General features: G+C 35.8%; 1 protein-coding gene across 1 annotated transcript; it reads left to right on the top strand.

Moving 5' to 3' along the window:
- The first annotated feature begins 135 nt into the window (after positions 1-135).
- alkbh1 (alkB homolog 1, histone H2A dioxygenase) lies at positions 136-15,723 on the top strand. Its single transcript, XM_041267251.1, has 6 exons — positions 136-276; positions 3,311-3,419; positions 5,370-5,532; positions 6,321-6,411; positions 11,021-11,214; positions 11,636-15,723. Exons 1-6 carry the CDS (start codon positions 136-138, stop codon positions 12,057-12,059), a joined length of 1,122 nt encoding a protein of 373 aa, XP_041123185.1. The 3' UTR covers positions 12,060-15,723.
- Positions 15,724-26,858: the final 11,135 nt, after the last annotated feature.

Raw genomic sequence — 26,858 nt, 5'->3', positions numbered from 1 at the left:
TGAAATTAAACTGAAATCAAAGAAATAAGACAGAATAGTATTTAATTGAAAAGAGAGTATTTAATTATTTAATTGATTAACGGTCTCGCTGCATTTTGTTCGTGTTGGTGTAGAGTTGAAAGGTTAGAGGCGAGGATGGCCAGGATGGCTGCTTTTATGTTGGAGCAGGGGGAAGATGCTTTTAGAAAGTTGTTTAAATTCTATAGAAGAAAAAACCCACCTCCTGATTTCAGTGATGTAATAGATTTTTCTAAACCTGGCAATCATTCTGGAAAAGTAAGCAATGCAAATTGTAGATATATTTGTATTTTTTGTGTGTTTATTTGTTTTGATGTACGTACAGTATATGTTCAATTGTATCGTAAAGTGAACTATTTATAGAACACTACAATTTTTTTTTTCCTTTTTATTTCTTCACAGACACTATAGCACTATCCTTGTTGGACTACATTACCTAAAGTGATATTGTTAACCAGGAAAGTGCTAATCAGGATCTGTGATTTTTCTACATTATTCCAGTGAGATTCATATATATATTGTGCTTAATGAAGCTCTGTGTGTGGAGAAAACATTGAAATGTGTAAAAACACACACGCACACACCCCTTTATATATATATATATATATATATATATATATATATATATATATATATATATATATATATATATATATTTATAGGCCATGGTATGCACTGAACTTCAACATCAAAATCCCGGATTTGGCAGGTTGCCCAGGTTAGTTCTTGGCACACGTTTTGTTGAGACAGAACGGATAGCTGGAACAATAGTTACATTATTTTAAGGAAGTTTACTATAGTTGTTACTGCTTGCGCAAAACTACATAAAATAACAGATCTAGCACACTACTCACGTTTTATTTATGTTTTTGTTTCTGTGTTTGTGTTCTACTTCAGTCTGCTGTATAACTTTTGGGATTTGTGTACAATACAATTTGGTTGTATTGTAATGCTTTTCAAAATTAGTATAACGTGCTTTACATCTAATTTATTTTTGTATGAATACATGGTTATAAATGTATGTATTTATTTGTCTGAAGTATCATCACAAAAAAGACATTTCCAGAGTTATCAACTGTGGCAAACCACCTCAAGGTGGAATACAGACCAGAGTACACAATAACACTGCAGACATAAGCAAAACACGACGACACAGCAACACTGTTTTAGCAGGCAAGCTAAATTAATATAGCTGTCTTAGCAATAATCTTTCATTTTATCGTATTGGCCTCTTCAGCTATCACATTGTTTGCACATTGGTATTTTGTTCCTGTTCTGCAGCAATCTTGAGGACCTGTGTAATACACAGATGTTGAGCTATAGCTTTTATTTACGACACAGGGATCGTTTACTGAATAATCAAATCGAGACACCATAATTGTGTGGGAGCATTTTTTGTATAGATGCCTGTGCTTAGAGGAAACCTTTTACAGTTGTCCAGGTTTAAGTTTGAAGATGCCTCAGGGTACTAATCTGTTTTCCTGTTTATAAGCATTTCATGATTAATACAGTCAGCAATCGGAGATACGACACTCAGGTACACGTCAGTCGTGTTTTACCGTCCTTGTATTAAGAAACGAATCAATTCCCACTATAGGCCTACATTTGTAACAAATGAATGCACTTGCCTATCACGCTCGATTTCCAACTCCGTCAGCAGTTTTCTGATAAAAAGCCCACCTCAGTGTTACAATTTATTTGTGTTTTTATTTTCTTTCTCGCCTGGCAAATCAGTCTTGTGCAGTTACAGAGCTCTCGAAAATGCAGCAAAAACAAAGCAAACGAGAAAAACTACTGTAATGTAAAGCAGTTAATCATTGAACAGTTTTAGATGTTGTGATGCATTTTTTAAAAATATGCGATCTTTATGTAATGGGGGGATTGAAGCAGGTCTCATAACAAGTATAGAGGTGTGCACAGCTGTTGACTGTATTTAAATTAAGTGTTGTGAACACACTAGCCGCTAATCATCAATGAAACAGGATTTCCAGGTTTTCAGCTGATGTTTGTTTTGTTTTGGCTCTGAAAGGTTAGCCCTAAGACTGAATGACTGATGTGGTAAAAGGGCTGCATATATCACTTTCATTTTGAACCTGGGGGAGCTGCATTCCTTGTGAATGGGTTAGGCGGGGTCAGAGTTGCCCTGTTAAGCACAGGACTGCAGTCTAAATATAAGAGATGAGATTGCACCCAACTATAGACTCACAAGGACTTCAATGCAAATGATGGCCTGCTATTAAACTGCAGAGGCTGCGTCTCTACCAGACATATTCTTGTCCAATCAGATTAGTTAAATTGGACTGTAAGGTATCTAGAAGGCTTTAAAGATACATTTTAATAGATATTTATCATTTTGGGTGTGTTCCTTGATTTTTTTTTTTAACTGACATTTTGTAGAAATGTATTTTAGGTAATTAGCTGTAATACATGCATATGGAAAGATAGCATCAATGCAAGGATGCACAGAATTGAAGTAGAAACAGAATTGTCTGCAGCAATCACAATTTATAAATACTTGTTTCAAATTTCTTACTGGCAGGCATGTGTTGAAATGTATATACGAATATTTGAGAAACAATTAGTTCCAGTGACCTTTAGGAATGAAATCTAGCTGTGCTGTTTATATTATATTTCAGTATGTGAACATGCATTACAGCTTTAAATTAACTAAATGAGACGAATTAGCAATATGCAATTTTATAATGTGAAATTATAGGAGGCTGTGTTGTCCAGTGGTTAAAGAACAAGCTTGTAACCAGCAGGTAGCCGGCTCAAACACAGCTCAGCCACTGACTCATTGTGTGACCCTGAGCAAGTCACTGAACCTCCCTGTGCTCTGTCTTTGGGCTGAGATGATGTTGTAAGTGACTCTGCAGCTGATGCATAGTTCACACACCCTAGTCTCATATCTTGTAAAGCGCTTTGTGATGGTGGTCCACTCTGAACGGCACTATATAAAAATAAAGATTATTATTATTGTCATCAAGAGCACAAATTAGATTTCAGTTGTAAACTGAACTTACTGTAGAAGTGGTTTACTAAATATTGTTGCTAACAAGCATTTTAGAAACAAATAAAAACCTTTCACAGAATGTACAATCTTGACTTAATATAATAAATGCACATGTGCCTGCCCAATCAAATTGGGAAATCTCTGTGTTGAAATTTTTATAGGAACAAATCTACACCTAAAAATTAGTGGGGTACAAACATTCAAACCTTTTTCCAGAGGAATATGGGTAGTTAAAAATGGAATTGTACATTTGAAATATATATGTTTTATTATTATTAGGTGTTCAACTGTGATCTAAATGCAGCATTGCTAAGTGATGGAGACGCCTACAGAGCTGGTCTTCATCCTGTCTGCAAATGGAAGGCATTTGGTCTTGATGGCTATCCAGGTATTTCATGCTAGTTTTTATTCTATTTTATTGAGCTAAGGTGCAGCTGCATAGTAGCACAGATCCAGGAAATTAAAACAGGCTTGAATGGTTTCAATTCAGAAACATTTTTTTGTGTTGTTTCTGTCAGCCCAGTTAAATACTAAAATGAAACTGGTGCAAACAATTCAGATTGTACTTTCCGTTGGGTTTTGCAACATGCACAACACTTCTGTGCTTCAGAAACTGCTACTACATTTAACCAGCAAGTGGCACTGTGTACCCATTCCTAAGAAAATAAAGGTGAATATTCAGGATTTTAACACACAGCAAGTGCAACACACCAGGTTATTACAAAAAAGGAGAACTGATTTAATTATGTGAAATGCAAGTGCTGTATTTCTTATACAAATATGATATTACTGTTTTTACATTATGAAGCTTTTACAATATATTTTACCATTGTAAGTGTAAGATAATTTCATATAACTTGACCAGAGCTATCTTTCATATATGCCTCGTCTTATTCTGGGTAACTAATTACATTGTAAATGCTCCCATCTTTTTAAGACCAGGGACAAGACTACAAAGTTACAGTCATTTTCTTTTTGGTGTGTGTGTGTGTCTCTAAGGACAATTTATTTTAAAATTTCACCTGACATCCTCAAATGGAGCTCTACTATAGTCTTAAGTAATTTCTGCATGACCAAAGCTTACAATAGAAAACTTGCATTCATAAGTTTCACAAAGTCAAAACCTATAAATTGTTTCAGTGAACTGTTCCCTTTAACTGTTTTGTGTCAGATGTTGAAGTGAGATTTAAATGTGTGACACTAAAAATGAAGACGAATGGCTGCTTTAAGCTGAAACGCCTTTTAAGTTACAAAAAAGATGACTTGAGTATATAAGTTATAGTAAGGAAAGCAAATAAAGTGTTATGTAACTGCATATCTCCTAGTCAAAGGTGGTGGGGTAAAGAACAAGAGTTATTCTGACAATTGCCTAATGGAAAAGCGAGATTCATTTTTGATTGACCCCACATTAAGTTTGTAATGCTGTCTGACAACCAAGGTGGTATACAGGATTTTTTTTTGTTATCTCAGCATGCAGATGGTATACACAGCTAGAACAGACTTATTGTAATGCTGTGCACAGAAGACTTGCAGATAGCATGAGATCCAACTGAGAAAAACATTTTCCCTCTCCTCAGGGATGTGAGAGTTTCATAATAACGTCTAAAGTACTGAAAAAGTAGGACTCTCACATAGATCATGAGGTGAAGTTGGAAAAGCTTTTTAAAGTTGATGTAGTCTGTTTCTGGGGAATCAGCGTATCTGTAAAGGGATCAAGAGATTTCTTGGCTGCCATTAAATTCAGTAGCTGCTCAGTGTGTTTTTCTATTAGAACACATTCAAATAAAGGAAGGGAGTAGGGTTTTTTTTTTTTTTTATTGATTGTTGATAATGTCATTTTTTAATACCTGATTTTTTTTTTTCACCTGAAATAATGGGGTGCCTTTTTTTTCATTTTTTCTTAACACAACTGGGTCCTTGAAAAAATATAGCATCTAAATGTGTACAACAGTGCAAATAATTATTTGATTGTTGAAGTGTATCAGGTTATGCAATGACTGTGGATATATTCCCCATTGTTTTGTGTACTATATATTTTAGTCAATTCTTGCACTGTCATTGCTCCCTTTTTGTGGAAGTTCTCATCATGTTTCACAGCTGCTGCTATGGGAGGAAAGCTGCTGGAGCTGCAGTACCTTGAGACTAGTGCACTTAGAACTTAACATTTACCAGTCATTATCAGTAGACTTGTTTTTCAAATTATCATTGACAGGCTTTCTGTCGACCTATATAATGGTTATGACTTCACTTGGCTTTATGGAAGCTCTCAAAGCCAATCTGTGAGGCCTGTCTAAATTGTCAAATAACATTTAGCCAGATTGGTCTTTTTTTTTAACAGGTTTTATTTTCATCTCAAACCCATTCCTTCCTGGTTCACAACGTCACTGGGTGAAACAGTGTCTCAAAGTATATCCTCAGAAACCCAACATCTGCAATTTAGACATGCATATGTCGCCAACGGACACCGACAATTTGTGGGAGAAAAGCAGAGATCAAATAAGGTAAGTCGTAATCTGCATTGCCAGTTCCTGTTAGTGTGACAGTACATGTCTATTTTAACATTGCTCCCCCCATTCTTTGAAACAATCTTAAGTAGTTCTAGTTCAGACAATGAGAAAGCTTAAGATGAGCTTCAGTAACAAGCTAATTTTCCAAGACTGTTCTTAAAATTCCAGTGACTAATCAATTCTCTGGTTGGAGCTAACCGTAATAAACTGTCAGACGTTTACGATCAAAGCTTGAAAATATTATCTGCATTCTCTCTGGGGCTTTAGAAATAAAAATCCAGTATGTATTTTTAAAAGAGGTGAAAAGCTACAGTGAAGCTGCATATACCTCATGCATTTTCATCACAGTGGTTGTTCAGCTAGGAAGACTGGTGATGCATATTTTCTGAGGTCTCCCATCTCTTATGTTTAATGCTCTACTTCTGTACTTCCAGATTCAGAGTCTACTGCTGGCATTCTTCTGTTACATAAACTTATTATGAAACATTGTTTCAGCATGAGTTGAAAAATGCAGTAGTTCTGCAATGTCTCACAAACCTGCATATAGCAGCAATATTTAATTGTTCTATGCAACATACTAGCTCCAGCCAAAAAAATAACAAGTGCTATGTCAGTTATGGACAGCAAGACCTGCTGATATTGTACTATAAATGTATTATAGAATGTTGAGTCTTTTCATAGCTGCTGTGTAGAACAACTAGGATGAATCACACAGTGTAAACACCAAGACCCCTGTGACAATTACTCGTTGTTTAAATGTCTTTCTTTCTGTATTACCATAGGCAAAAGTGTGCTGCAAAAAGAGAACCTAAAAGTCTACTGGAGAAGCTTCGTTGGGTGACTAATGGGTATCATTATAACTGGGACACCAAGGTAATTCAGGTTGCTTTTCTTTGGTTTGACTATTTGCTGTATGAGGTTTTTACATGTGAGAATTATGCATTTGCATTGTATTGAAACAAATGTGCCGTTTCAATCAACATTTTTATTCAGTAACCTCATTACAGAGATGGAGAAAAAAATTCCCATTCCATCCTGAGACGTTCAGGTTTTAAAGACATGCTATGCATGGGATTATTTTTTGGGATTAAGTTATTGATAACACCAGATTTTGGGAATATAAATCCGTCCATCTGTATGTGTGTGTGTGTGTGTGTGTGTGTGTGTGTGTGTGTGTGTGTATATATCCTATCCTAGATTATGGTGACTCAATCTACCAGTTTGCTTCCAAGCACTCTTTACACAAGTTGGACGTAATATATCATTCATGCTGCATATTTGTTCTAGTCACTCTTTGACACAGAATTGTCATATTTATATACAGCTAGGCTGGCTCTCAGTAACACATCGTAGGCTTTTTCATTGGTACTGTTATGTTTTTAAGGTTCTTAAAGGTTTGGTAACTCCTTATTTGAATGCTCTGGTGGAGATGATTAACACTGGCTCTAGTTTACGCTCTCAGGATTCTGTTAGTTTGGCAGTCCCAAGGGTTCGCACATGTTTAGGAGATCACTCTTTCACCTCTCGGCTCCCAAAAATCTGTAGTATGTATTATGAAGATGGAATTTGACAATCTCTCCTTTGCTGCCTATAAAGACTGTATTTGGGAATTGCTTGGAGCCTCTTGCCATTGTTTTTCCTTTAGTCCACATTAACACATAGATATGTCTTATTTATGTTCTTTTTTGAAGGCTGATGACTTTTGAACCACACATGAATTTATTGTGTTGCTTGTATTTGTAATTGTTTTATTGTCTAACAGGACCCCCTTGTAAATGAGCCTCGGTCTTATAAATCTTCTGTAAATAAATAAATTTAAATATATATAAAATATATATATATATATATATATATATATATATATATATATATATATATATATATATATATATATATATATATATATATATATATATATATATATATATATAATAATATTTTTCTTTTCATGCTGATGGCTAATTTTAAATGTTTGTACAAACATGGCGGGGGATATAAGTTACAGATATACTTGTTTAAAAGAATATATTATTAAAAGAATTATAGTATATATTATAACAACCTGAGTTTGTATTATACCAAGTTTTCAGCCTACATTAGAATGCAGGTGGGTGTGCACCAAAGTATAACACACGTAACATGGAATGAACCAATAGGAGTAGCAGCGTTTGATTTGATAGTGTTTTTTCATACTTGTAGTAAAATGCTGGATTTGTGTCAAGGTACATGATTCACAAGCCAGCAGCCATAGAAGAAACTGCTCTCACTAACCTACATCTCTTGCCTTTCAGTAACTTTTGCTAAATAATATTAATGTCAAGTTGCATGATATTTTGATTTGTTTAACCGGGTTCTGTACATGCAGTAATGGAAGTGTGACAATAAAGAGGGACAGACAGACTGTCTCTCCATCTATTATTCTGAGTAACTTCACAGCTAAACAGTTGTATAGGTGACATATTAGGAGGGTTTACACTAGCGTTGCAGAATCTTTCTGATAAGATTCTGGGACAGTGTGTACCGGAGTGGTGCGTTACACTTGCTTGAAACAGCGGGGGGTACTTTTCACAGGAGCAGACTCTGAGCATGCGTACTTTGAGGGGGAAAAAAAGAAAAAAAAGAAAAGAAAAAGAAGCTGACGCCCTGCTGTAGTGACAGCTTTTTCCGCTGCCCATTTAGTGCTCGTTGGATCCTGTCTTCACTCCAGATAGTAAAGTGAAGTTGCACAAGCGTCCTTCAGACATTATTTCCAAAATCTATAATACAAAACAATTAAGTTTAGCCAGTACTCGCTACACATCGAAAAATGTAAACTACTGTACATAACAAAAAAACATGCAGCCACCACTGTTAGTTGATATATCAAACATATTGTCAATATGTAATATATTAAAAATATATAAATGCATTACACTTACTTTTTTAGATGCTACGAGTTGGAGTTCTTCAATCTTTTCAAAATGTATCCACTGAAAAAAGCGACTGGAGTATGTCCTCTTATCCTCTCGATCCACAATATTTGTGCCAGTGTAAACGCACCTATTGCCACCACTCCTCAGTGGGGGATAAAAAGAGGTCTCTGTCCTATGAATGTGCTAATTCAATAATCCAGGAATGTTCCTTGATTTCATTAAGACATTTCCAATGGCATCTTAAACCTCAATTCCCCAAATGCTTCAAATCACAGACTGAGTAACACGAAATACTGAGTGCATTATTGTAAATCATCTACTCCAGTAAGCATTGGAACAGAGTTAGTCCCTTTAAAGGGTAACACAAGAAAATATGACATATGCAGTAATTACCTGTTTTCACTGTGACTCCTGTAAGATTCAAGTTTGAGTAACAGCGATTTCTCTCTCTCCATTCTACTACTGCACGTGAGACACAGTCAGGTGGATTAGACTGCTTGACATTGAAGAAACTTCAAGATAATGACCTGCACATTAGGCTTTTAAAACTTTCCAGTTATTTTTGGTTAAATTTAGCAATGGAAAAGTTAGAAAGTAAAGGGATCAGGCTTATCAGGATGTTAATTTATACTAAAATAAAGAACCAAGTTAAACAAGGCACAAATTACACTGCCTTGGCCTTCTCCTAACCTGGAAATAAAACATGTATAAGATTGTCATGTAGTTCCTTCACATAAGACCACAATCTGCAGAAGTGTAATGATTTTCTCTTGGTCCTCTAACAAAAAGATATGGTTGTCTTTTATACTGCTTGGAAAACACTGATTTCTTGGTGTTCGCAGTCTCCTGTAACCCGAATAGATATATCCAAGACAGTGGGGGGAAAAAAAAAAAACAACAACATTTAAATAATTCAGTCGTCTTAATTCAGTTTTTGGCTGAGCCTTACAAATTGTATCGATTTTTGTTGTTGTTTGCTTTAAGGCAGGATGGTTAATCTTTAACTGTACAGGCATAAAACCTGTCTGGTTTATATGCTAATTACAGTAACACTGTCTTATTTCATATTAACTGAGTCACGTGCTGAATTCATTAGCTTTGATCTCTATTTAACATTGCAAAAATTCTGACGACAATCTCTGAATTTAAACATGGCTTCTGTTCCACTTAATTCCTGCATAAGACTCTAGAAACAAGCACCATTACATCAGAGATATTCTGTATTCAACTGTTTCTGGCTTTTGCTGATTGCATTTATGCATGGCTATCAAAACAGGAGCGTACTATAATTGGCTAAATTGATAAAAGGCACTACAAACAGGACGTTGATTAAAATGAGCAGATTCTAAGCATAGATTTGATATGTAGATGATCTTTCATGCTTGGTCACTGAAGATCATTTATTTTCATGACCAGTGGTGCACAATAATCTCAGCATGGGAAGCTTTATTGTTATCAATACAGTTTTTTTTTTGGGGGGGGGGGGTTATATATATATTCATGTCATCTATGAAGTGTAGATCACAGTTAATAATTCCTATGGTCTGCAAAAACTTTACAAGTTTATACATTATAATTAGGGCTTCTGATTTTCGGTTTTAACCAATAAAACCTGGTAAAACACCCCCGATACAAAAAAAAAATAAAAATTAAATCGGTGGATAGCCAATAAACACCGGAAAAACTGTGGAAATGGTTAATCCATTCACATTGGCTTTACCCTTTTCCCATTAAAAAATAAAACCTACTACAAAAATAATAATAAATACGTGTCCCAGTGCTGCTGGGCAGTGTCCCTTCTGACTTGTATCTGTAATTGATTCGTTCTGAATACTTTAAACCCCCCCGAACTACTGAGTGACAGCACATTCCTACATTTCTATTGGAGACTCCGCTTGCAAGATATAGAACGAGATTGCAATCAGGAAAGGGGATTTGTTAGCGGGATTTACCCCAGAAGAATGTGTCCATGACCATAGTAGATTTTGTTGTGGAAGACAGCAAAGGAAAGAAGGTACAAATTAATTGTGCAAGTTCTGTCGAATTACTATACATATTTTGACAGAAGAAAAATACTCAAGCATATTGGAAAGTAACCGAAAACACTAATTCCATACAGTATGTAAAAAATGAAAGCCCCGAAAAAAAAGATTTACATAACTCAAAAATAGCTAAAAATAAGCACCGAAAAAACAATTAATAAAAACTGAAAAACAGATGCCGTAATTATAGTACAAGCTTAATACATTGCTAGTTCTCCTTGTTCTTTTTACATTGGGAAAACCAGTAGTCCAGTACCCTTGCAGAATAAAAGGACTCAATTTAAACAGTCATGTGCTTTATTTGTTTCCCTCCAGTGACCAGAAGTTTACTTTGTACTGTGAGTAGGGTAGAAATGAGCAGCAGAGACGTAGAGAGAAAAAGCCAAGGAAATCTGTCTTTAAACTTCTAAAGTAAAAGGCTTCTTTATATGGCCAATGACAATATGTATATGTAAGATTCAAATTGCTTACTTGGTTTGTGTCTCCAGCAATTAGAAGCGTCTTGTTTATTACTGTTTTGCTTTTTAGACGTACTCTGCGAATCACTACACCCCATTCCCCTCAGACCTGAATGCACTGTCTGAAGGAGTTGCAGCAGCTTGTGGCTTCCAAAACTTCAAAGCAGAGGCTGGGATCCTGAACTACTATCACTTTGATTCTTCTCTTGGAATTCATGTTGATGAATCAGAGCTGGACCACTCTCGGCCACTGTTATCATTCAGGTAAAATGTAATCCCAGGATAATTCATTTGGACAGCAGAGACCTAATTACTGTTTCAAAAACATGGTGTTCTGTTTACTGATTATTGAATCGTGCATGCAAATTACCTCTTGGCAGTTATGTGAGAGACGAAGCAATATACCGCAGCTAGACAGGAATAATGCTAATGTCCATTAAAAACAATTGGTGGGAATTATTGTAATTTGCATAATACAAAAACACAAAATGGAACTGGCATAAAGTGTTTTTTTTTTTGTTTGTTTGTGTTTTTTTTGTTTTTGTCTGAATACTGAAACTGCCAGAAGAGAAGCTGTAATGTCTGTATAATATATTAGTGTAGTATTTTGTGTGTGTCTGTTTTGTGTTGTATAACTTAAGTCTTGAGGCTAAACTAAAACCTTTTTATTTTTTTATCCTGGTAGTTTTGGCCAATCGGCTGTCTTCCTGCTGGGTGGCTTGAGGAGGGAAGATCCAGCCACTCCCATGTTCATGCACAGTGGAGACATCATGGTTATGTCTGGGTCGAGTCGGCTCCTGTATCATGCAGTTCCTAGAATAGTCTCCAGTCCCGACAAGCAGGCCGTGCCTCAGTGCCTGCTTCAAGAGCTTGCAGATGATACTCCAGAGGACTCTGTTGTACAGAATGTTTCTGAAGAGGACTGGGCAGTCTGTGCAAGGTATATTCAGACCTCTCGAATCAATATGACTGTGAGACAGGTACTAGGTCTGGGAAAGGCTTTCCCAACGGAGCCTGATAATGAAAACACTGTTGACGTCCAGCCAGGCACTTATCATGAAGGAAGCTCGGACAGTGAAGAAAGTAATGTTAAACGAAAAAAGCATTAACTCTGAACATTGTGGACACTTGGATTAGGGTAATAATTTATCCCAGAGGCCCTGCTTTGAAATGTTTACTGTTACATCACGTTGACTGATGACACTAAAACTGTCACCTTGTTACGCATAAGCACAAGATTGTTTGTCTCAGAATATCATTCTGACCTGATGCCAATGATACCATGCACTTTACAGTTCCTGCGTAATACTGCATACTCAGACTGTGGGGCCGTCAGTGCTATCTGGACCATATAACATACATTGGATTGAGCTCTGCTGCTTTTGATTAAGAACTACAGTAGTGTGTGATTTGAGTGGCCAGATCTTAACTATCTCAAAAGATATTCAGTGATAGTAATAGAAACCTGTTTGTAACATTGTGCAAATGTTTTGACGAGAATCCAGCGTCTTGAATACATATTATAACAGGAAGAATCATAGACGTCATAGACAACTTTATTTTTAGTTTTACAGAATATTACATTATTTCAAACCTATTCACATTATCAAACATCTTGCTGTAAGCCCATGGTTTTAAAGGCAACTTGCGAAGCTGGTCTGCAGCTAGAGCATTCATTTTGTGTTGGTCCTACTAGCACTACCGGACAGCAAGCTTCACCATTCACAAGCATAAATGGTAATTATTAAATTTACATTTAGACTTAATCCAGCTACAAGTTGTTTGTTCCACATACAAAACATGTATCTGTCCACAGCATTGATAAAGTATACTAAAATTCATTATTTTTTCCACCTGTCATATTCACATAGGTAAACTAAGCCATGTAAAGTACCAGGATTGTGCAAGGTCACAAATACCAAGTTGATACTGTTTTCAAAGTCGCGATTGCCATCTTTTGAAAGCTACAGTAAAAATGCCATTACAAAGGTGTCTGGGTAAGGAAATTACTTGTAAAATTATTATTTTCTACAATTTTTCTTGATGAGCCCATATAGAATACACCGCTACAGGAATATCGAATTTTAGCAAATTATTGATTCAACACCTACCTAATCACCTCAGGCGTGCAAGACAGTGTAGCAGCAATTTGCATAATGATCAAATGGCTGTTAAGCTAATTTCTGTTTGCTTCTGCAAGTGATTTTTGTAATACTTGGTATGCATTGGAAATCCCCAGGGCTCTGTCTCTCGCATTCATTTACTCTGAATTAAAGATCAGATTATTTTTGCTACAATGTCCTTTTGTATTTAATGTTGCTTCTTACCAAGGACGGTGTGTTTGGAGGTTCCTTTTTATTAAAAATTGAAGGGAGTCTGGTAGATTTACATTACTCATCATAATTTAAATACCTGTCCAGGCAGTCTGTTTGCATCTTAAATACTCAGTGTCCATCCTTATTTTACTGTATATCATACATCTATATTAATGAGTCTAAGCTGCAGTTAATCATAGCAGTTGGGTAATATTCCAAAAGTTACATAACATGAAATAAATAAGATCATAAAAAGTTAAAGGCATTTTGCTTCAGTAAACTGGAACAGAAACTAGTATAGTCATAGAGCTTCGTAGCCCGGCACCTGCGTATTGTTTCACCACAATTTGTATTATTTGTTGTTTCTTTCTGTTTTGCTCAGCTCCTTTTAGCTAATCTTTTTTTTTTTTTCATATTTTCTTGAACCCTTTTATACAGTATAAATGTATATAAAAAAAACATAGTACTAGTGTTCCGTCTTTGTTAGATTAAATATGTAATCTCCCACAATTAGTTTTTTTTGTTAATTCATTTTTTTATTATGTAAAATGTGAATGCTGTAGAAGGCCCTCAATTGCCTGCCATCTCACGGCTTAATTAAGTAGAAAATATTCTTCTTGACAGTTTAGGGTCATGCTGGAGGCCTCTACGGGTATGTTCGTTAGGTTGAACACTGAAAACAAATCGAAGCACTGTCGACAGAGGTTGTATTTCTTCATAAACACCCTAAAGAGCTTTGAATCAGTCCCATGCCAATGCCATGCAAACAGTATGTGGATGAAGCTGGGACTGCCTTTTGAAAGCACGACGCAGCAAAATGCTTTTTTATTTGTATTATTGATTAATCTAAATGTGTTCATTGTAGTCATGAAGTCATACAGGATTTATTTGTCAGCTGTACCCAAATGTGGTCGAAACACTAACCTTTGAAAGCTGTATAAGGAAAGACTTTACCTTTAAGTGAGAACCATTGTATTAAAACAACAAAAAAAAAAAAACTAAAACAATGCTGGCACAGTGCCCATTCTCAAGAGGAAAATTCCTCTGCTGGCAAGTGTGTTGGCTAGTTAGATCCTGTGGTTACAGAATTTTTAAATTGCAAAGTTACAATGAGATAATGAATTGCATCAAATTTACAAATACACCATATTCTAAATAATGCATGATCAGTGTTGGATGGTTCATTCACAAATTTATTAGGTAGTGTATTATAAATACGTTAAAATATTTGGGGGTTTGGACAACATCTTAAGTAGTATACCTTACAAGTATTTAAATAAAAACTTTGATATGACATAGTACTGTAAATTATCCAGTACAGAAGATTACTGATTGCCATTGGAGATTAAATAACTTTTTAATATAAAACAATGTGATAGTTCTGTAAACCCGTCAGTACTGTTAAATGCCACGATATCTTGAGAAATATTATTCTTTGTTTCTGTGTTCCTCTAGCCTCAGAATGACATTGCAGTGCTTAATTCCATTGGGGTTAGTGGCTTGGTGGTATGTTTTTTGCTGTGCATTGTTACAGTATGTGCAAATTATTTATAATGCCACAAAAGTAATGGATAGTTTTTCATCTTTCACTTGATTTATTTAATGCTCGTACAATAATAATGTCCACCACTGTGGTAAGTTTTTATAGCATGCCCAATCTTTTCTACAAGCTAATTTACAGAGTTTGGCTCCGTTTCTACTTTGCATTTCTGATGTTTGCATTTTGATTGACCTCCAGACGTCTGCCAGCAGTTAAACAGCACAAGCAGATGCCTAATAGAAAAATGACCTGTCCACATGGAGAAAAACCTATTACCACCACAGCCAGCAGAATTGCTGGACTTCAGCAGAGCAAATTGCATGGGAAACATCATAAGTGGAAATGTTTCAAAAAAGAGGGTGAAAAAAAAAAACCTTCACAAGTGCTTTTCAATTTATAACAGATGTGTTTCTGTCAGCTTCGCAGCTTGATATCTGACTAACAACATGTGTATTCTTTCTCTCCAGTGAAGATCAAATGGCAACAGAACACGATGCTGCATTCTCCTCTTATAATTGTATACCTTTTGTTGAATTGCTGTGCAGTACTGCTGCAAAAGATTGCTGAGTGCTTATAATTGCGTTGATTTTATTATTTTTTTGAAAAGGTATTAGGAGCATTACTGTAAAAGTTGAATATGTGCAGCTTCCTACTAGTATTGTGAAATAAAATAGTATTGTGCCAACAGAGATTCATCCTCGATAGCCATTTGTATTACTTCATTCACAATCATTTCATTTTACTTTTTGACTTTCTGTTGTGACTGTATAATTAGTCATTGGTGGAATTGCTAAATACATTTCTTTGTTCAACATATCATTTAGCTGCAGATGTGCATGAGAAAAATATTAATGCGATTAATATTTCTTTACAGGGTTTTGTATTCAAATGCCTTCACATTGCACAGGGACTTGTATATAGCGGTTGGGAGGGGGGGGGGGTGGGGGGACGGTCGTGGGGTACCCCATTAGATGCAGCCTAAAAAAATAATTATTTCAGAAGAGGTATTGTGGTCTTCCCTGACATGGTGCCAGTAGCAAATTATTTTTTAAAGAGGCACAATGTAAATGTAATTTTTAACTACATTATATTCAATGTAAACCAAGACAAGCATAAAATAATTTATAAAAAAACATTATTACCTAATAGATACAGGGTGTATAAAACATAGTTTTAGGTGGCTGCAAACTAAAAATTTAATTTAGTTAATGCATAATAATATTTAGCTACCCTCTGTATCTATGACTGCAACCAATATTGGTCCAAGGATAGATATGGCTTTCAATTGTGGTTTTGCCAATAAAATAACCAGGAGTGACCAGTCACCAAACTGGTTCGAATATTAAGTTTGAATATTAATTTGCAAATCTGCTGATGAAGTTTGCAAGTGTTATTTGATTTCCTTTGTTTCCCATGAAAACAAATCCCAAATTGGTGCCAAGTTGTTACATAATCAGACTGGGGGGGTGGGTTGTATTCAGTCAAAAATGCATCAACAGTTTATGCCCAAGTTACTCGGTTTTAATCTGTGATTCAATCAGACAAAATTCCAGACATGGCATTTCAGCACTGAACACACTAATGTATTAGCAAAAGTGTGGGGGTGGGGGGGGGGACAGTAAACCATGTTACTATTGTTTACCATCATTGTTTTATGGGTACTTGTGACGAAATCAGGGTTGAAATAAGTAAACATGTTAAATAGTGTCAAAAAAAATAAAGCACTTGAATTTCAGTGACATCCTAAATGAAAACCTGATTTCTGGTAACAGTGCGTGACAGTTCTAGTCTAAATGTTTGTCATTTGTCTTTTATTATAGTTTTACTACATTTAGTGTTTTAGTTTTGAATAAAAGAAAAAAACGGCTTTTTAAACTTGCAAGCTGTACTTTAGTGTCAAAGAAGATACTGCGCCAGCAAACTAAAGCACTGAGGCAACCAGGTGAACAGTTTTAGGGGGTGGTCTGGTTTAGGGAGAAATCATTACTGGCAAACGATTAATTTCAAGAGGACAATAAATCATCTTAATATAAGTCATAAACAGCAACTGTGTCTCCTGAAACCTGGGAACCTAGCCCTGCTGTTTATTTGAAACCAATGCAGTTTATCTCTCTTCCCAGAAACCCTATGCATGTTTAAGCTTTTGAATTCTATTTGCTTTACTTGCTGGGGTAGATCTAAATGAAACTGTCTGCAAAAAACATTTACTGGTATACTTTCTTCCTGTTTGTGGACTATAGGAAGGCGATTGACTCTATTTTGGGGGGGGTTGTACAAAGCTGTTTAGTAGTTATTCTGTAAGTGATTATACCTAACAAAATAATCCAATAAATGTTACCTGTTGTGCGCTTCCAGTTTTGAAACACATTTTAGATTATATTTTATTACATGACTCCATGCCTTACTCTCAGAAATCTGTTACACTTGCACTTTCTAGGTCATTTCACATCAACCGTGATTTCTGAGTCGAAGCATGTTACTGGCTGAAAGCATGTCAGTCAGTAGGAGAAGCCGCTGTTTGGTTAATGACAGGTAAGAAGCTATTGACGGGGTGGGGACAGTTTTACCCTCCTGGTGAAATGTCCAAGGAAGTGAAACAGTGTCTGAAAGCATGGCTTTTCAGGCTTTCAGATGTCTTTAACCTAATGTAGTACCAGAGATCATGTTTTAAAATAATATTATTATGTTAAAATATTAGCATGTGTTTCTTTAAAAACTTCACATTTGAGTCCTACATAACGAGGTGAAGTGCACAGCAGATAAGATTTGTGTAATTAGTTTGCTCGCTGTAATCACTTTAAGAACCCACATAGAACCTCTACATTGCATTTAGGAAGCAAATTTTACTTTGTGTTGCTTTTTTCTCCTTCAGTTGTGCCTCAGAGATTTAAACAATAGCTGTATGTCAGCAGGTTGTAAATAAGAGCTTTTGAAATCTATTGTTTTGAATGATATGGTAGAAGACAACAGTATTGGGATTTGAAGTCAAAGCCAGCATTATTGAACTGCAGAGACAGATTCTTTTTTTATGAAGCACTAACTTGCACTGATGGGGCGTTCCTTCTTTTTCCAAATCAATAGAAATGTTACAAGGAGTTTTCTTTTCTTGGAAAGTTGCCGTATTGATTTAAAAGTCACTCGTGAAATGTTTTGTCACTGTTTCAAAAATTATTGTCACAGATAACTGTGCTGACCACAGTGCTACTCAAACTTACTGTACAACTGCACTTTACAATTGGTGTTACTAATTCTGCTATGGGTCTACAGCCCCCCGCCATCCCATTTTGGAGTCCAGTTATTGCTATTTGTGTGTTCTTGTGTAAAATTGTAAAAATAAAAACAATCAAAAACACTTGATCATTTCTTCTATCGCTGCTCTTGTTTTTTCATGCCGTGTAATAACCGCTTCCTCCCTTTCATCACCATCTTTACTACACATAGATAACCACTGTGTATGTATAAACCAGTGAGCTTTATGCAGAAAGGTTTTGCATTGGGAACAGGAATAAACTATATAAACCATGTGACATGAAGTAGAAAAATAAATGGACGTGAAAGTTCCTTCAGTAAGATTATTTAGTTACAAGCAACTATTTTCATACTTCAGTACACATGTAATATTGAGCTGAACACTTTCAATGACATTTCTTTAGTTTCTCTGTTGGAAATGGTGATTTTTAAAACCACCAATGTTTCTCTGAAGACAATTTAAAAATGTTGTTTTTATTAGGAGCACCGTCAACCTAGCCATATTGAAATGGAGACCAAAATCAATACATATAGACAGCCTTTCGGGATCCAGAACAAAAGTTAAAAACAATTAGTCTTTTTTTTTTTTTTTTTTTTGTTATTTTCATTGTTTTTTTGCCTTCACTTGAAATACAATGGGGTCACAGAAAAATATTTCTGCATGATGTTTGTCTTTTTAAGTTAGTAGATTGGATTTTATTATTTTAATTAAGTTGTGTACCTGATAAAGATCTCTTGCTGATTGCAGTCATGTAATTATTTGGCACTCACGGCAAGCTAAAACATCTTAATACTTAAGTCAGTCTTTGCCACCTCTTCTGTCTGTGGAACAAACCTTACTGACTGCATGTGTGGTAATGAGTTACATCAGACTCCGCATTGGAGCCTGAAGACCATGAAGGTTTCCACCTCGCCTCCCCTGTTGCATTTTTGAATGCAAGGGGCAGTGTAATCTTACCAGTGCACTAAGAACCTGTCAGAATGCTGAACAATATGCCATTACCTGCTTTTACGGGCTCACGAATAACTATATATTGACCACGGTAAAAATATTTTTCTTATTTTTCATACGACGAGAGGCAAAGGCTGGAACAGGGATGGGCAACTCTGGTTTATTTGTTTCAACTATCTTTTTAATTGTTTAATTTAACCAATTAAAGCTCGATCTAAATCCCAAACCTGGTGTAGGGTGGGCCGTCAGGACCAGAGTTGGCAATGCCTGAGTTATAGCGACAGACCAGACTAGCCTCTAACTTGAGTGTGTGAACTTGGGGAGTCACAATCCCACCTTGTGTTTCCATCTCATTCAGATGCTGCACAGAAAAGGAGGTGTAATCATGATCTTTAAAAAAAATAGAAAGTAAATATAAAAGCTTGTTATTAATGTGGCAGAGTCACACAAGTTGTGCTGTATACTAGTATTCTATTTGGTCTGCCTCATTAGTTTAGCATTCTGTACATTTCCAATTCTGCTTGCTACTGCTGCATCACTATTAAGGTTAGCAACTTCATTACAACATAAACTAAAAACAAAAAAAAAATTAATATAATAATATTGCCATTTCTGTTTTATTTTATTTTATTGTATGTGTACTGGTTACATTTTACAGAAAAGGCACCCAAGATATTGTTAAAAAAAAAACAAACAAAAAAAACATGAATTAGTGGCAATAGGTGACCTAGAGACAGAATTATTCTAAGATACTGTAGGGAACCTTTGGAGATCTGCAGAAGAAAATGATTGGGTGCACCCCAGGATATTGCGCAGTGGTTGTCTAAGTGTCTTATATCATTCTCATCTGTAGTTCATTATCCCCCCGCACTAGCACTGCAGAATCCAGGCATTACACCAGTAAAAATATCTGAGCACTGATTCTTCCAAAACCTGTCTGACATTCAATCAAATTATATTGTGCACCAGCTGTAAATACATTTTGGAACTAACAACCTCCAATTCTCTTTAGAGATAACAGGACACATTTTTTTTCCAACAGCAATCTTACTACTGCCACGTTATGTTACCGTGCTCCAACATTAAACCTTGTGTCACTTAAAAGGATTTTGTTTTCACTGACAAAGCCGATTTTGTAGGATAAAACAGTTAAAGGAACAGCCCCTTTAGGACATGGTGCTCTAGTCTTTTTATTCCCTGACAGAATGCGCTTGTACAATACTACAGCTGTTATTTTCTCTCTTTATGCAACATGTTACATGCTTTTCAAGCCTGTATTACCAGAGCCTCCCTTCAGAATGAATGCAAATCTAGGTTAAGAATCTTTCTGATCCTTTTTTAAATGCGCTAAAGAAAATCTGAAGATGTAACTGTAGGTCAGATAAGCACTCAACAATCCCCAGACCCCTTTCCTGGTCCTTATGTAGGTAGATGTATTCTTGTGAAAGTGATTAGACAACATAAGCAAAGCCTTTTGGATCTGCTATGATACATCCTGATTTTGTCTGAAAGGTACAGATCTGTCTTGTGTTTAAAAGCCATATTCTCAGTTCTCATTGCTTTTATACTGGAATATGAAAGTCCATATTGAATTTTATTTAGATTACGCCTAAAGTCTTATTCAAATACAATAAAAAGGTTATTAATAGAATCAGTAGATGTCACCATTAACTCTTTGTTTTAAGTGGTGTAAGTTACAGTTATGGCCAAACATTTTGTATCACCTAGAATTTTAGGACATCCTTAAAAAAAAAAAAAAAAAAAAAAACTATAGGAACATAATTTAGATATTTTATTTAACATTATGTAATCAAAGAAACTACAAAATGATATCGCAAAAGTCTAGAGGAAGCCCAAATAGTTGTACAGTATTTCACATTAGATTTCGAAATGTCACATTTTCAGTTTTTCGTTAAGTATATGAAAAACTACAAAGCGGTATGTAATTCAATATGTTAATTTAACATTATTCAACAGTTGTCATTCGACTTTATGCAGCAAAGTGTGTTAATTCCATAGGGTAATCTAAAACTTATGGCCATAACTGTACATATGGTATTAACAACATATAGATTTCACAAGAACATGCAGACTTTAAATGAAAAGATAAAGGGGCACCTGTTTATTAGAAATGGAATAAACAGGGGCTTCATTTGTAAAATAGATGTGCTCAATGAAGCCCAATGGTCATTGAAGCCCAATGGACCTTTTCCATATATTTCTTGAAAAAATTATTTAGTTAGAATATGAAATAAACCAGGATTAATGTGTGCTAATTATGGGTGTTGATTCAATTATTGATATTAAAATACACCACCCTTCAACAATTATTGGCAGTGCATATATACAGAAGTGAAAACAATTATAGAAACATGCTTGTTATGACTGTGCATTGTTAATTCATAACTGGCTCAGAACCATGCAGAATTATAATACTTGTCATATTGAGATTAGCTCTCATTAAGTCTCAAATTCAAATATGTGAAACCCTGTACTGTATAAGTATGGGGAGTACACTGTATATTGAGTTGCTTTATGATACTACGCATGTCAGTTCCAACTGTAGTCAGTCAGCCACAACACATGAAACACAGCAATCATAAAATAATAAATCATTTATTCAATTAAAAATAAGAATCTTTTAAAATCTTGGAAAGGAAACAATAGTCCACCCTTAAGGTGGAAAGCAATTGCGAGAGTGGGATGTAATATAGGCACAGACATTGTGCTAATCTTTAGTATGCAGAGAAACCTCTCATGCTCATCCCTGTAGAGTATATTAATCATGGAAAGGCAATGCAATCTGTGTTTATGGGCTACAAGCAGCCATGGCAAAAAAATCAACTGGAGTCATTGCTAGATGATGGACATGCTCTGAGGGTGAGTAATAAAGGGTATCCCAGATTTGTGTGTATAAATGAATGATGAAGATAAATGCAGCAATGTAATAAAGGAGATGGGGTTAAGACACTAGGGTGACTTACAGTATAATAATTAGAGAAGCTAAACTGAACAAGGGCAAAGTTTACAGTGAAATACTTAATATACAATAGACTTTCAACACAACTCAAATCCAATGGTGAGCAACTGCTTTAGAAACTAACTATGGCACTGGAAACTTTACGGTATTCTTGCACATGTGTTTCTATTTGTGTGTTTGGCAGGGATGGGGTTAAATGCTTTGTACTTCCCTTCCAATTTGGCTGGCCAATCATACATGTGAATATTTGTTTCTAGTGCAATGTATACTTTGTACGATAGATGGCGCTGCTGGATAAGATTACGTGCTGTGTGTGTACATGAGGTGAGGAGACTAAGATGGCGCAGAAGTAAAAGTTTCTTAATTGTACTGCTGCTTGATTCTGTGTTTTCTTGTCCTGTGCTCTGACTAAATATCACGTTTCCGGCCTTTCCTGATCCTTGACTATCCAAAAGCAGTTATTATAATATTATAAAGATGCTGACACAGGCATGGCCAGAGGTTTTTCAGTTGTATTGTTTGTTGGATTATTGTATGCTGAGCATATCATTTTTAATCATTTATTTCAGTGCTGGTTAACCCATTCAAACAACAGGAATTACAGTAGCTATAAAACAAACAACCAACTGCTCACATCTTTCTGGCAGCTATCCTGAAATTAACAGTAAAAATTAGATGCTGCGAGTTAACAAGCAGGATTGACTTCTTCCATATAATCAATCAGTAGGCAGCAGTGGTGAAGAGATAAAGAAAAACCTCTTGCTTTGCATGGGCAGTAAAACTCCTTGCTGTTGAAGCTATAAAGCCTGCTTCCTGCTGCTGGGTCCCTTTTTATTGCTTCAATGCTTATTTAATTAAAGCTTTTGATTCTGACAATGGATCACTGGAGAGTGCTAGGGAATGGAACATTGCTTTAGTTTTCTAAAGACATTTTTAGACATTGTTTAATGCTTTCAGCCATAAAATGAGCACTTTCAACCACTGGTTCTGTAGAAACCCTGGCCCAACTCAACCAGGTTGAGCTGAGGGAATTACATTAAACGGTGATGCACACTTTCAGGGTGATCTTAACTCACTGTAAAAATATTCAAAATCTTGTATCTTACATTTTTCTTTTATAAAGTATAACAATTGATACAAGTATTAAGTACGGTGGTATGGGTTGTATTCACAAAACATTTAGTCATGAGGTTTTCAAATAGCTTTTTCTTACTAATAAAATACAGTTGGATATTCAAGCAACTGTTCCAGATCATTGTTGGCTTCTTTAAAAACAGACTAGAATATCAAACTTAATTCTATTAATAAAAACAGAAAGGTTGCACTAGCTGATTGGCTAAAAAAATCAATCTTAATCCCTGGTGAGCTGCCTGAGACTGAGACAGAATTACAGAACAGGTTTTCAAGGGTCATTAAAAACAGCAATTCCCTCTGTCAGGCATTGTTGCATAACAAGTGGTGTTTAAAAAAAAAATTCCAAACGCTTACTCATTTTAGGTGCAGTGCCCATCACAAAAAATCTATACCCTCCATTTGATGATTACTTTCTTTCTTTCTTTCTTTCTTTCTTTCTTTCTTTCTTTCTTTCTTTCTTTCTTTCTCTTTTTATATCAAGGAATAAGAGCACTACTAATTATGCAACATAGATGATGTTTTCCTATCCCACTCTCCACAGACTGAATTATTTTTTTTTGCCTGAGAGGCAAATCTAGTAAGGTTAGATTTCATTAGATCAAAGAAATAGGTGGGCTGTGTAAGTGTACATGCCAGTGTTTCCTAAGCTATGTTATGCATTTCCTAGAGCATGTTTTAGTGCTCTTTCAATTAATGACACGAATGCACCCACACAGGTACACTGATTTGCTGTGGTGCTCAGCACTACTTGTACTCTTGCCTGTGTTAAATCAAGTGTCTGGGAGATTTAAATGTTCAACATTCATTTTAATCCTGAAGAGCTTCATAGCTTCGCTGATTTACCGAAAGGAATAAAGTGGATAAGGTTTCAACATACCGCTGTGCAATTGCATGGACCCTCAGAATGGACCACAAGCAATTCATATGTTTTGCATTCCAAAGAAATTATATTTAGCTTCAGGTTGCTTTCTTCACAATCTGACACCACTTTGCAGTCAAATGTCAGCAAAAATTAATTGTTTTCACAGTACGGTATAACCTGCTATTGACATTTTTCACACCTTCCTCTGAAAAAGATCTGCTGTGCAAAGCAGCAGCAGCAGGGTTGGTAGGTGACGTAATCACATACAGAGACATAAGCCTGATATGTGCCCGATATACGCTCCTTGCAAAGGAGCCGGCTCTTTTGTACAGCAGTATTGGCGCTTTAGTGCAAGAGATACTGGGTTCGCGTCCGCCCTCCGCCTGTGTGTGGATTGCCTCATCCTGCGTGAGGCGCCTGCTTGCGGGAAGCGAGAATGCTACATTGGTGTCTATAAGGAAATAAGATACGATGAGGCAGCTTGATACAATGCACAAAAACAAAGATTGTTTATCCCACTCTCAATACAAAATGTGCTGTGGAATTTTCGCGACTTATTTCATTGGAATCAATAGTACTCAATATTCCAGTTGTTTTATTAAGCAGAAGCAGTCATACAAGTAAAGTGCAAATGAGGAGGCTATATTTGGTATAAAGAGATACAAAACAAGCTAATGAAACAAAAATGTGATACAAAATAAAAGTACACCGTCAGGTTACAAAAATAAAGATAGTAGTGCATCTCTAATAACAGGATCCTCTTCATATCGCTGTTATACAATTCTTGCTGGAGGCTGAGGTAGCTGTTCCTCTACTTGCCTGAGCATCTCTGTATGGTCTTGGTACAGATAGTGCCGGATACAGCAGGCTGTAATAATTTGGGGGACAAGCTCGTCCAGTACACTTCAGTAGTAATTGTCCCCTCCCTTGCAAAAGCCCAGTTTATTATTAATAAAATTCCCCACCCACCCATGTGTGAAAAGCATTGTCGGCAACAACAAGATAGTATTAACAAAGCAGGGACTCAGCAAATCAGATCTTTAATAAACATTTATGTCAAACACAATGACACGTGGATTCCTTCTTGTGAAACTTTTCTCTGCTCATGTAAACAGTATTTTGGGGACTTTCATGGTTAACAGTATGAGAATCTAAGTAGGCCAACAGCATGGCTAATTTAAATCTGATTCCTGTCCCCTCCTTTGTTTGCATAGAGTTCCGGGAAAAGTAGGTATTCCAAAGGGAGAGGCTTTACATGTAAACACAAAAAGGCATCATGCCCACGTTTATATCACGAGAAACAGATGTCTCCAGAAAAGCAAACACTCATGTAACGTAGCCTAAAGTCAATTCAACCTGTATGGATCCATGGACTGCAGGTCAGAAACATTTATTCTACTTTATCAGCATTACAATCATGTAAATGGACATCATTTGAATGTTTAGTCGCAGCCTAGCTTGCCACCAGCGAATAATGTAATTATAGCAGGTATAAATTAACTTAACTTCACTATAATATTCACTTTGTACAGTCTAAAGCTCTTGCTTTAATTATAGTTAAACAGCACACCTCATCAAGCATGTCATATTTTGCCAAATATAGAAACTGCTTGGATAGTAATGCTACTGTCACCTGTCAACTGTCACCTGAGTGCAGTGCAAGGAAAGGTTCTGCAGTTTCAGATACAATGATAAGCGGTCAGGATGATATATATAGTCGTATAATTTGTATTACATGCACTTTATCTGCTATTTCTACATGTTCTGTGTGTTGCTCTGTTGCTTTTGTTTCGTTCTTTCCTTCTCTCCTATTCCTTTGTCATTGGAAGTGAAAGGCAGGTGCACAATTCTAAAAGCACCAGTGCAGATCATTGTGCTGCTGTTACAGGTTTGCCTTGAATCTGAACATATCTACCACAATTAAGCTCCCACATTAACATTCAAAAGGCCATTATAATCCTCTCTCAATTACACACATCCATCAATTTAAAGACAACAGCAAACAACATCCCAAACATGGTGCCAGTATGTTATTAGATTTAAATATTGTGCTTTCATTTTTATGTTCATCTTAAGGAGTATAATGTTTTTTGCAGATTGTATGTGTTTTAACTTCCTTTCCAATAATGGTGGTTGATATATTTTTTTTTTTTGTTAAAAAAACTTGCGTCTCTCAGTTGCCCAGGTTTTGATACTGTTTTTTCCCATTGTGACTGTACAGCTTATTCTTAATTGGTACTAGCACTAGCATCACTAGTACCACTGAATACAGTTACTCTTTGTAATCCGAAAGGTCTGAGTTTACATTGTGTTTATAAACAAAATGGCTAACCCAAATGGCTTTTCCTTCTGTGTATTTTGCAATCTGGAGATATGCAGCACAAAGACAAAATGACCACCAAAAACTAGAATCTATTTCTTTTTGGGAATATTTGAAAACATTTTCAATAAATGCATAAACCACTTAAACAAACACAAGAACCAAAGAACAAACCATACAAGAGCAGCTGACCACACTGCTTTCCAGCTGTAGAGCTGCCCTGTGTGGTCCAGTGGTTAAAGTCCTTGGCTTATAACCAGCAGGTCACGGGTTCAAATCCTACCTCTTTCACTTGTGTTTGATTCTGAGTAAGTCATTTAACCTTCTTGTGCTCCATCTTGCAAAATGAGATTGTTAAATCAATGTCCTCTTGCAAGTGGCTCTGCATATAATGCACAGTTCATAGCCTTCTTCTGTAAAGTGCTTTGTGATGTCCTTCTATGAAAGGTGCTATATAAATATATTATTATTGTGCTTAACAATTTGTGAAGAACATTTCCTATAGCAATGAATTCTCTAGTAGACAGTAATTATAGCATTCAGATTTCAAACTTCC

Source organism: Polyodon spathula, chromosome 12 (assembly GCF_017654505.1).
Source record: "Polyodon spathula isolate WHYD16114869_AA chromosome 12, ASM1765450v1, whole genome shotgun sequence".
Classification (NCBI taxonomy): domain Eukaryota; kingdom Metazoa; phylum Chordata; class Actinopteri; order Acipenseriformes; family Polyodontidae; genus Polyodon; species Polyodon spathula.
Note: the sequence above shows the minus strand (reverse complement) of the source record. Positions and strands in the feature narration are given on the sequence as shown.